The sequence below is a fragment of the Bos mutus genome, chromosome 8, assembly GCF_027580195.1.
Source record: "Bos mutus isolate GX-2022 chromosome 8, NWIPB_WYAK_1.1, whole genome shotgun sequence".
Classification (NCBI taxonomy): domain Eukaryota; kingdom Metazoa; phylum Chordata; class Mammalia; order Artiodactyla; family Bovidae; genus Bos; species Bos mutus.
The window spans coordinates 13,051,618-13,064,131 of record NC_091624.1 but is presented as its reverse complement, the minus strand read 5'-3'; the positions used below and the strand labels follow the sequence as shown (position 1 = coordinate 13,064,131).

The 12,514-nt window shown below is 38.4% G+C and overlaps 1 protein-coding gene across 1 annotated transcript in view; it reads right to left on the bottom strand.

Annotated features, from left to right (window-relative positions):
- SVEP1 (sushi, von Willebrand factor type A, EGF and pentraxin domain containing 1) overlaps nucleotides 1-12,514 on the bottom strand; it is a 206,957-nt gene that overhangs the window by 11,609 nt on the left and 182,834 nt on the right. Inside the window, exons 41-45 of the mRNA XM_070375127.1 lie at nucleotides 10,471-10,534; nucleotides 8,750-8,923; nucleotides 7,323-7,499; nucleotides 2,214-2,384; nucleotides 922-1,017 (exon numbers count right to left, since the gene is read on the bottom strand). Coding sequence (XP_070231228.1) covers nucleotides 922-1,017; nucleotides 2,214-2,384; nucleotides 7,323-7,499; nucleotides 8,750-8,923; nucleotides 10,471-10,534 — 682 coding nt within the window. The remainder of the gene's footprint in view (nucleotides 1-921; nucleotides 1,018-2,213; nucleotides 2,385-7,322; nucleotides 7,500-8,749; nucleotides 8,924-10,470; nucleotides 10,535-12,514) is intronic.

The following is a 12,514-nucleotide window of genomic DNA, read 5'->3' as shown; positions in this document are numbered from 1 at the left end:
CACGTGGAAGCCCTAAGTAGGAAGGTAGGACTGGGGAGAAGAAGAAGGAAAAATTCTCTTCTTTCTGAATCACCGTGAGAACACTTGCTTTGGTGAGCAATTAGCATCCTAAACTGATTTCCGTTGTATATTTTCCTTTCTTGATTAGTTGAAATACTTACACTTTAAAAAGTTTCAGAATTTCTAATAAAATGTCTGGCCTTAGGAAAAACTGATATAGACCAATGGCCATCATATTAATGACTCAGTGTGATTAATACACTCCCAATAAGTTTATCCATGTGTATATATATTTTAAAGATTTTGAAACAAAGTATAGTTTAGACATTAAAAAAATTAAAGCCACTTTTTCACATTCTCCTGGAAACTCAAATTTAAATGTATTTTTCCTGAGGACTGAAATTCTGTATTAAAGTATCAAGCATTGTCTAGCTACTGGAGTACCAATTTATTCTTTTTTAATTGGAAAGAGCTACTCTTAATGAATGATGGGCTCCCTATCTTACCTGCAAAGTACAATTTTATGCAATGCCATGAATTTACACTAACTGTAGCAAGAAGCAGCACAGAAGATAAATGGACTTGAGATAAAGGGAGACCAAGGTTGGGAAACCCTTTATTATAAGCTCCTTCCCAAGAAGGTTCCTGGAAATCTGTAGGCAGGTGGAGATGGCCTTAGATGGATTTTGATAACTGTATTTTCAAGATCTGTAATATTCTAGATCTTCTGCAATGAAATGACATATGTAGATAAGCTCTCAGCCCTTTGTCTGGTGTGTTACGGGATTTAAGCAAGAAAATTCCTGCCACTAGTAAAGCCAGTTCCTAGTAATGCCCCTAAGTTGACAGCTTCCAGGCAAACCATTGGAACTCAAAGTAAAATCTTAGGACACAATTTGTAAGATATGAGGACAGACTCACGCTCTTCACAGAGGCGACCCATCCAGCCGTCTGGACAGGAACAAGCATTTGGGCGTTGGCAGATCCCTCCATTCTGACATGGGAATCGACAAACAGCTGGAAAACAAGCAGGATGGGTCGTAAATCTAGGGGATTCGGGAAGGCAAGGCTGGTTGTCAGAAAACAGGATTGATCATTTACATTTCAGATTATTTCCTTGAATCAAGTCTTAAGGAAGAGAAACGAAACCCAGTTTCAAGATTTGGCTGGGGATGAACGTGAGGGGCTCAGGAGGGACATAAACAAGTTTGGGTAGTTCTGAGATTATAACTATCAAACATTTTAGTAGTTTGGGGATTCAGGGCAAAAGAGAACAAAGTGGTTTTTATGAAAGATTGTCTCCGTTTATCTGGACCAGGGGAAATGCCTTTCTAGGAGATTTGAAAATTCCCTTAAAGGAAGCCTTTGATGGCTAATAGCTCTCTGGTGCTGCCAGGGTTCCCCATTCTCTTAAAGAAGTGATGATACAAACAAGTAAACAGACACACAACTCTCATTGACTTCTGACTTTAAGTGACACTTGAGCTATTTCTTGAGGAGGTAGCTCCTCAGCACCCCTCTCAAGAGGAGTTTGCATATTTTCTTACAACCTATGAGCTAACAGGCACATGAAAAGATGCTCATTATCACTAGTTATTAGAAAAATGCAAATAAAAACTATAATGAGGTCATTGGTCAGAACAACCATCATCAAAAAGTCTAAAATAATAAATGCTGGAGAGGATGTGGAGAAAAGGAAACCCTCCTATCTTGCTGGTAGGAATGTAAATAGACACAGCCACAATAGAGAACAATGTGGAAGCTCCTTAAAAGATTTAAAAATTTACCATATTAGTCACGATAGGATCCCATATGGGGCCTCATTCCTTATGGGGCAACGGGGTCTGCTAAGGATGGTTGGTTAGAACTGGCATCTGTATTGAAACACCTGAGTGTCCAGGAGGTTGACCTCATGACCCAGTCATGACACAGCTCTGCCTAGCGCCTGGAGAACACTCCTAAGGTCTGGAGAGAAGACTTGCTTAAGGAGCCATGACTGACTCAGGAAGGGGCCAGGTACTGGGCCAAAGGTCTATGTGCAAGCTTTCAAAACTCCAACTTGTAAAGTTAAGGAAAGTAACACACGGGATAAGAGAAAACTGAAAGCCAAGGAAAGATGAAATAGCATGCCTACTAGCTATTGGCCATATCAGACTTCCATATACATTTTCCTACAGCTTCACTAATAACTAACCATTCAAACATCTCCTTACCTCTGCAGACAGGAGGTGATGTCCAGGTTCCATTCTCTAGGCAAACACTCCTCAGGGAACCCTCCAGCATGTATCCACTGTAACAGGAGTAGGTGATCACGTCCCCATACTGATAATGTACGCCTCGGGCAATTGCATTTTCTACGTGAGTTGGCGGACCACATGAGATTTCTATAGGAAAATAAACAAACAAAAAATAAGCTTGCGATACTAACCCAGCCAGTGGAGAGAGAGCATAGTCTCACCTCTAGGACTTAAAGAAGAAAGATAAAATACAAAAAGGTAACCTTTTAAACTACATTAAATCTAAAAGACACCAGAAACTAAAAGCATCACCTGCTGCTCTCTAGAAAAATTAAATGTACAAGATCAAAGGTTTTGCCTTCTGATTCATGTGTTGAAGCTGAGGTACTTTATACTCAAGGCACCAAGTCTTGTCTTCTTATACCTCATCAAAGAGATATAAGAATTTCAATGCAGGGTGCTTAGCTTATCAGATAAGAAGAGAAGTGGATGCGGATTATTTACAGCCGATCACTTTAAAGATCACGATTTGCAGGAATACAGATTCCATCATGGCTGTTTTATCAGTGCCTAGAACAGTGCCTGGCACAGTGGGCTCTCAATAAATATTTGAAAAATGAGTAAAGGAAGGAATATTGTCTCTAACCTAAAGATAACTCCATTTACACAGCTTGACAGGGTTTATGAAATTCAAGCTTTCACATTAGTTTCCCTCTTTTCAAGACTATAAGCAGTGACCCTCTTCTTTTGGAATATGTAAGACTGAAGTCTTTTAAAAGCCCATGTTTTGAATATTTAAATAAAAATGTTTATAACTAATTTTGCTTTGGGAATTTTATGGGGATAAATTAGATAACTAGAGTTGTTCCGCAGTGCCTCATACAACAAGGGCTGGATTGGAGCCAGGATTCTCATCAGTTTCTAGTTTGTACAAGGCTAACTTTTAGATGAGTTTTCATGAACTGGCTTTTAAAAGGCCACTTTCTGGCCATAATACCATTTGAAAACTTGCCAGAGGCCATGATCAAATGTTCTGATTCTTCTAAATTTTCTTTTCCTTCTAAAGTAGTTAAAAACATTAATTCAATCAGTCACATATCAAATAAACATGTATTCATGCCTTACTGTGTACAAGAAACTGGAAAGAAATAAATGAAGAAAACATGGTACCTTTGCTCAAATGGGTAAAGACAGATAAAGAAATACAGTCACATAATTTAAAAACAGCTGTATTAGAGGCCTGGTTACCATAGTGCAGAAAATTGAGGTCAGTGTAACTAATTATGCCCAGGGGATTATCAGTGACAGTGGTCTTTGGACTAGGCTGTAAAACTTGAGTGAATCAGAGGACTATGGCTCCCAGGTTAGAGGAACAGTAGGTACAGAGATAACAGTGAGCTGCTGGTTGGTTTATAGAAGTGGTTATCAAAGCAGAGATTTCAGGCCACCTATGTGGGAATCAGCTTGGATTGTTATTAAAAATGCAAACTTCTGGGCTTTCTGGCTTATGAGTCTTCATCTTACATACTCTCTCCAGCAGATTCTCATGCCCACTGAATTTTAATCACTGATTTGTAGTGATAAATAGCAGGATGAGGTGAAAAGGATGAGGAAGGTGGCTAATTTGGTCTCAGGAAGGATATTTGTTCTAAGCCACAGACCTCCTGTCTAATAGAAAATGCAAAAGAGGGACTGGGGATAACAAACAACTGTGGAAACTGTCTCCTCTCCTAGGCAACCCCTGATCTTCTCAGGAATATTGAGGAGTGATTAAGCATGCACTGAAAGGACATTTGTAATAAAGGCATGTCCCTCCTTGCTGGTGCTTCCGGTGCTCTGAGTAGTAAGTCTCTGGGAGCCAAGACCAACGTGAGGATATGCGGGTAGAATCAGGCCACTTGGCTCACTTCAGTTCAGGCTAATGGCTTTAAAGTAGCCTAGACAGTCTGGCTTATACATATTTAGTTCTTCTCACTTAACTGGGGGTAGATTTCATCAGGATTTGGGAACCAAATCCCCAGCTAAAAGTATGATAAACACTTTCCTGGAGTAAAATCAAAATTCTAATGTTGCAGTAGGCTGCTGGTGGAAAATTCAGGGCTTTGGGGTTATTTTATGCTTTCTATCAGGAGACAGCAATATTAAAAATATATATCAATTCATTTATTTTTTTAAAACAAACCTATAAGATAGGAATTTCTGGTACTATTTACAGATGAGAACTCCAAAATTAAAGAAGTTAGGGCACCAGCTAAAGAAGTTGAGGATTAGGACATTTTGAGGATAGAATTCAAACCCAGGAGGGTAGGATATTGGGCAGGAAAGATGCATTACGTGTGTTAAGAAGTATCAAGAGTTCTAAAAAAATGAAGGAAATAATGCTATTATTTTAATAATATTATTAATAATAAATAATGAAATAATGCTATGAATGAAATAACGCCATTCGCAGCGACTTGCGATGGTCATACTAAGTGAAGTAAGTTAGACAAAGACAAATATCATATGATATTGCTTATATGTGGAATCTAAAAACAGGGTGTAAATGAACTTATTTACAAAACAGAAACAGACTCACAGACACAGAAAACAATTTTACAGCCACTAAAGGGGAAGGAGCTGTTGTTCAGTTGCTCGTTGTGTCTGACTCTGCAATCCCATGGACTGTAGCACACCAGGCTCCCCTGTCCTTTACTATCTCCTGGCATTTGCTCAAACTCATGTCCATTGATTAATGATGCCATCCAACCATCTTATCCTCTGTCACCCCCCTCTCCTCCTGCCTTCAATCTTTCCCAGCATCAGTGTCTTTTCCAATGAGTTGGCTCTTCGCATCAGGTGGCCAAAGTATTGAGCTTCAGCATCAGTCCTTCCAATGAATATTCAGGACTGATTTCCTTTGGATTGATTGGTTTGATCTCCTTGCTGTCCAAGGGAATCTCAAGAGTCTTATTCAGCACCACACTTTGAAAGTATCAATTCTTCGGCACTCGGCTTTTTTTATAGTCCAGCTGTCACATCCATACATGAATATTGGAAAAGCTATAGCTTTGACTATATGGACCTTTGTTGACAAAGTGATATCTCTGCTTTTTCATATGCTATCTAGGTTTGTCATAGCTTTTCTTCCAAGGAGCAAGTGTCTTTTAATTTCATGGCTGCAGTTACTGTCCTCAGTGATTTTGGAGCCCAAGAAGATAAAATCTGCCCGTTTCCATTTTTTCTCCATTTGCAATGAAGTGATGGGAGCAGATGCCATGATCTTAGTTTTTTGAATGTTGAGTTTTAAGTCAGCTTTTTCAATCTCCTCTTTCACCACCACCAAGTAGCTCTTTGATTGCTCACTTTCTGCTATTAGAGTGGTATCATCTGCATATCTGAGGTTGTTGATAGTTCTCCTGGCAATCCTGATTCCAGCTTATGATTCATCCATCCCAACATTTCACATGATGTACTCTGCATATAAATAAGCAGGGTGACAGTATATAGCACTGACATACTCCTTTTCCAATTTTGAACTAGTTCGTGTTCCATGACCAGTTCTAACTGTTGCTTCTTGACCTGCACACAAGGTTTTTCAGGAGGTAAGTAAGGTGGTCTTCAATAATTCTCATCTCTTTAATAATTTTCCAAAGTTTGTTGTGATCTATACAGTCAAAGGCTTTAGTGTAGTCAATGAAACAGATGTTTTTCTGGAATTTTCTTGCTTTTTGTATGATCCAGCGAATGCTGGCAATTTGATCTCTGGTTCCTCTGCCTTTTCTAAATCCAGATTGAACTCGAAGTTCTCAGTTCACATACTGCTGAAGCCTAGCTTAAAGGATTTTGAAAATTACCTTGCTAGCATGTGAGATGAGTGCGATTGTGTAGTAGTTTGAACATTCTTGGGCGTTGCCTTTCTTTGGGATTGGAATGAAAACTGACCTTTTCCAGTCCTATGGCCACTGGTGAGTTTTCCAAATTGGCTGACATATTGAGTGCAGCACTTTGACAGCATTGTCTTTTAGGATTTTAAAGAGCTCAGCTGGAATTTCTCCACTAGCTTTGTTCATAGTAATGCTTCCTAAGGCCCACTTGACTTCACAGTCCAGGATGTCTGGCTCTAGGTGAATGACCACACCACTGTGGTTATCCAGGTCATGACAGGGTTAATCAAGGTTATCCAAGTCATGAAGGGAAAGGAGGGGGAGGGATAAATTAGGAGTTTGGAATTAACAGATACACAGAAATATATATATATATATATATATATATATATATATATAATAGCATAGGACACTGCATTCAATATTTTGTAATAACTTATAATGGAAAAGAATTTGAAAAAGATTATATACAGATATGTGTAACTGAGTCACTTTGCTGTCCACCTGAAACTAACAACACTGTAAATCTAGTATATGTCAGTAAAAGAAAAAAATAAAACAGCAAATGCTTATGTATATTAAAATATTAAAAAAAAAACAACCCACAAAGACATGTCAAGAGTTGTCACAAGGCTGCAAGAGAAGCTGCCAGACTGCTATGTATCAGCCCGGTGCCAGCCCACAGGTTCTCCAGTTGTGTTTTCAGGACCAGCAGTATTGCCATCAGCAACATCTGGAAAACTGTTAAAAATGCAAATTCTCAGGCCTCACCCCAGAGTCAGATCCTCTAAGGTGGGCCCTGTTTGTACCATGCGTGCTAGGTGGTTCTGCTATCCACTCAAGTTGGAGAACTACTGTGAAATACATTTTCTATTCCAAAGCCCATTAATGGATAGTTTAGAGACTCGACAATGAGGAGAAAAATACGTATTTCAGATTTAACATCCTGCCCATTCCTAGAAAAGTGTGATTTGAAAATCTATTCAAGTGAATCCTGGTCAGGCAGGTTTTAGCCTAGTTCTGGTAAGTGTCACTTTATGTTTGGATTTCAAATTAAATAAGAAAAAAATTTTTTAAATAGCAACACAGAAGTTGATGACCATGATAAAACAGATCTAAATATTTACATGTAAATTACGTGATTGAAAATAATCTCAGGAAGATGAGAAAATTTCATTCCCCACTAAGTAAATTCACTGGCTCGCACGTGTCCACTTACTTTCACATTTGGCGCTTGTCTGTGTCCACGTCTCGTCGGGGTTGCATGTGATGGTGCTCTGGCCCCGGAGCAGGAAGCCTTCCCTACACTTGATAGACACGTTTTGATCGACATAGAACTCCTTTTCAGAAAGCACAGCGTTCTCAGGGATCACAAATGGGACAGGGCATGGATTTGCTGTTAAAAAGAAAAGAAAATGCTTACTGGTATTTTCTCTCCTTTTTTAGTTTGTTTCTTTGAAGGCAGAGTATGAACTCTGCCAGAGTTGAGTTCCCAGTGATGATACTTCAAATATATAGAACTTCAAACATTAAATAGACTTAGTTTGCATCCCCATGGAATTATTTGTCAGGATAAAATAGGTAAGATGATACTTCAAAATATAGAACTTCAAACATTAAATAGACTTAGTTTGCATCCCCATGGAATTATTTGTCAGGATAAAACAGGTAAGATCTGAAAACATCAAGCTATTCAACCACTAACGCGTGGTCCTAAAATTCTAAGATGGAAAATTAAAGGCTTGTTCACAACTGCAGCCCTTCACCAGTGAAACCAAAGCTGTGCTAGAAACCAAGGAGTATATCAAACATCCCCTTCATGTTTGAAGACTATTAAGAACATGGGATGAACGCTTCCTACTGTCCCTGTACTTTCTTTTACTGAACATCCTTCAGAAGGATGAGCCAGAGAAAAGTCAGACATTTCTCAGAGAGCTGAATATAACTTTAGACCCACACTACTCTATCAGAGCATCAGAGCTGAAATTATAGAGTTTCCCAGGCTTTTTGGTAAAAATGGACTCATTTTTCTTCGGGTCTGAAGGAAAAACAGGAAGTGTGCTTTTAGTGTAAGACTGTGATGCACATACAACACCAATTTCACGCAATTTCAGTTTTTCTAATTTTCAATGGGCACAAACGAAGTCTTTGTTCGTAAGAAGGGTGTCAGCTGAATTCCAAAGGTTTGATTAATGTGTTGTAATACTTTAAACAATAGCTAGAGTTTTCTCAATTTATACCTTGCTTGGGAATATTGTTTTCATTCCAGTGGCTATAGCTAATTATCTTCATACACTATATTTATGTTTACTTTATATTAATATTGAACATTAAATGTATTTTCTTTTTTCACTCCTATCACATGCAATTCATTATACATTTATGTCAAATTTTTTTAAATTAAGTTGCATTTTCTGTCAGTGTTTTTGGACTTGTACTCATCCAAGGAATCTTATGAAAGCTGATTCTCAGACAGGCTATTTTATATAATACAGTTGATTTTCAAAACACCCCATAGTATTCGGCTTGGATATGCACAGATTTCTTTCTCTGGGCCAATCTCACTTATCAATGGAGTTTCTACTATATTTTAGACATCCGGGGAAACTGAATCTGATTTAAACCCCTTCTATGGTCAACACACACGTTTGCAGAGAGGAACAGGGTGGCTCCAAGTCCCATTTTCTGTGCAGGAAGCCTCGGGCGCCCCTTCAAGGCTGTAGCCTCTGTTGCAGGAATATATCACGCTGGGCCCAGCAGTACTGTTTTCAACTTCAGCTTTCCCATTCAGAAACTCAAGTGGAGCTTCACACATGATCTCTAAGAAGAAAAAGCAAAGCCTCATCTTAAATGATTCTCCCAATCCTCGTCTTTATACAAGGAATTTAGATCACTTATTTGATAATTTAGAAAGAAAAAACCACAGAGAATAACAGGATTCACAAACAGTGTTCTATTACTATCTTGCATTCCAGAGATAGAAGCTATACAAACCATTATCATTGTAGTTTGAATTAAACCTGCTGCAAAATGGAAACAATCCCTTCACCAACCCCAGAAAGAAAGAAGGAAACTGAAATAGCTCAGTCGTGTCAGACTCTTTGCGACCCCATGGACTGCAGCCTACCAGGCTTCTCCGTCCATGGGATTTTCCAGGCAAGAGTACTGAGTAGGTTGCCATTTCCTTCTCCAGGGAATCTTCCCAACCCAGGGATCGAACACCAGGTCTCTCACATTGCAGGCAGACGCTTTACCCTCTGAGCCACCAGGGAAGCCCCCACCATAGCAGTTTCCTATTTCAGACACGTTTCCTTTTCATTCCCCTGTTCCCTCCTCCGTACATACATTCACTTTTGATCATGCACTGTTTGATCGTGAACGACTGAAACAAAAAAAAATGCTATTATCTGGAAAACCCATTGATGTGAGTATTGAGATGTTACTCAATGTTTATGTACGTCTTTCTGTATGCACACACAGAGTTCCCTTTTAGAGCTACAAAGTCATACTCTCCATTGAACATTAGCCATATAATATTGTTTAAAAGACTTAGGATGCCTATTGCATACAAAATCAGCTCATTAATCTACATTCAAAACAAAGTGAACAAAACTCAGGTAACCCACGTCCTAGTGTTAGCTTGCCACTAACTTCATTTCTGATACTGGGCAGGTCACGTCCCTTCTCCTAGTTCATTCTTTCTCATTGGTTAACCGAAGCGGGTAGACTAGATTATCCAAGAAGTCTCTTCTGGTTTGAAAATTTGATAACTCCTCCAGAATTATTAAGAGAAAAAAAATTTTTAACTTGCCATTTGACTGGTTTGTAACTATTGCATTTAAATACGTTGCTTTTTGGCAGAGGAATCATATGAGCCATATCCTAAGAACTGAGTCACTTGAATTCACCCACATCTTGCTAAATAAACTTGGCTGTCCTCATACAATGAATTAATGCAAAATTCCAGCAAAAATGTGAATATTCATTTGTTGGACAGATGTGTCAATGTTAAGAAGATGTCAGTTTTACCCACTACTGTTACCAAGGAAACAGCTCTAAGTCTTCTAAATTATCATTATTTCGGGGGAAACCCACAGAAAGAAGGCAAGTAATCTCAATAATTAGTTTTGAAACAAAATGTTTGCCATTCCAGAGTCAGCAATCTTGTGTTCTGTTCCAATCTAATCGTTAATCTCTACCCCAGTTTTTCACTCTTTTATTGTTTTGGTGCCCGTGAGCAAAAGCCCATAAAAGGTTTTCATGCAGCTCATGGAGTCAAAATTGGAAACAACTTGCAAAGAAAATGTGGCCACACTATTATTCCGTGTCCTTAGTATCGTTTTGGGACCGAGAGTCATTTGACTTACTTTTGCATGTTGCCACCCCTCCAGTCCACTGTCCGTTCTCCTGACACACCCGTTCTCTGCTCCCCTGTGGATCAACAAAAACCATCACTGACAAGACGATACTTCTATAATGAAAAAATACGAGAGTGCAAAGTCAACTCGGCGGGGATCTGGAAATTCTTGGCACTGGGATGCTAAATGAGTTCATTAAATAAATACAGTTTAAGAAGCGGGTTTAGACTTTCAAAAATGTTTTCATCAAACTACCTCAAAATTCATATTCTGGCTGGCCAGTCTAATTCAGGTACAGACACTGTTTCACTTTCTGCTTAAATGACAACTAATTATAACCGGTAGCAAAGAGCGATGTAGAATGTGTCCGAAATGTCTGAGAGGTCTATTTGCCGAGGATTTTTAAAAAAATTTTGAATTGAGTTTATTTTTCAGTATCTGAGAGGTACAGCAAAGAAGTGAATTTGTTTATATATACCCTTGGACATGAACTAGGTCAAGATATCTTATTGAGATCAGGATTGAATTTTTTGACAATGTAACTTATCCATTATATCTAAACTTACCCTATTAAGGGCCCAAGCAAGTAAAATTTTAAATATTTTGAGCAAAAATCTTTCTAAAAATTTATTTCCCTGCCTTCTGAAATAAGGGTAAAAATAATATAAAGTTATTTGAAAACTCATTTATAGTTGTTATCCTCAATGGACTTTTGATATATTTTCCAATACCCCACAGCCCTTAGGCGTGAGGTGGGGATGGGGTAGGGGGAAGGGGGAGGATATCAGCTATTTACCCTCAGAGTTACTATGTGCTGAGCTAGGCTAAGATTATTGTGTTTTTATTTCTGGATACAAATTTTATGCGTCCTCTTTTTTTGTGGTTTATCTTTTCTTGTAATCACACCTGTTTCTAATGATAACTTTTTCCTATGTTTTAAATTCCTAATTTGCTATGGAACAATTAATAAGATAAATAAAATTCTGTAACATTATGGGTTCTAAGTAGTGTGTTAAGGGGCCTGGCTTTAATTATATGAATTGCAGCACATGGATTTCGTGTGATGTGTTTTCAGTCCTCAGAGCTCTTTGGATACACATTCTCAGAGCTAGTTCTAAATGAGCAATATGTCTGAAAAGGAGCTATCACTTCTACTTTGATTTTTATCTGCTCAACTATTGTCTTTCATCCCTAATCCTCTACTACTCAAAGGTATTTTGTTTGAGTTTACTGACAAAGCTTCACCTACAAAAACTCCACTGACATCTATGGAAGGATACTCACCTGACCTTCCAAAAAATAACCGAACCCAAAAAAGTAAATGTTTTAAAAAATATAGATTATCTTTTTCTTATTGAAAAAGTAATATGTGTTGATTATAGAAGGCTTAGAAAATATGAAAGAGAAGTAAAAAATTTTCTAGAATTCTTCATCCAGAGATAAACCCTGTTAATATTTGCTGTACTTTTCCTGTGCTTATATACTTACATATGCAAAGGAAAACATACATTCTAGTTTGTGAACTATTTATTAATTTTTAGCAAGTATATGACAAACTATTGAAGTCAGCTCCCTATTTGGGTATTCCAGAGTGGACTGCTGCTGCTGCTAAGTCGCTTCAGTCATGTCCGACTCTGTGCGACCCCATAGACGGCAGCCCACCAGGCTCGCCCGTCCCTGGGATTCTCCAGGCAAACGCACTGGAGTGGGTTGCCACTTCCTTCTGCAATGCATGAAGTGAAAAGTGAAAGTGAAGTCGCTCAGTCGTGTCCGACTCTTAGCGACCCCATGGACTGCAGCCTACCAGGCTCCTCCGTCCATGGGATTTTCCAGGCAAGAGCATTGGAGTGGGGTGCCATCGCCTTCTCCAAGAGTGGACTACACTCAAGTAGTTAATTTAAGCCAACAGTGTTTTTCTAATTTTTTTCCTCCTTTAATATTTTGCATAATAAATATTCTGTTTCAATCATGTCAATTTTTGTTCCAATAAAATTCTATTTTCTGTAGCTATTGCTGTAAAAAGTTGCAAGTTTTACTATTTATTATTTTATGA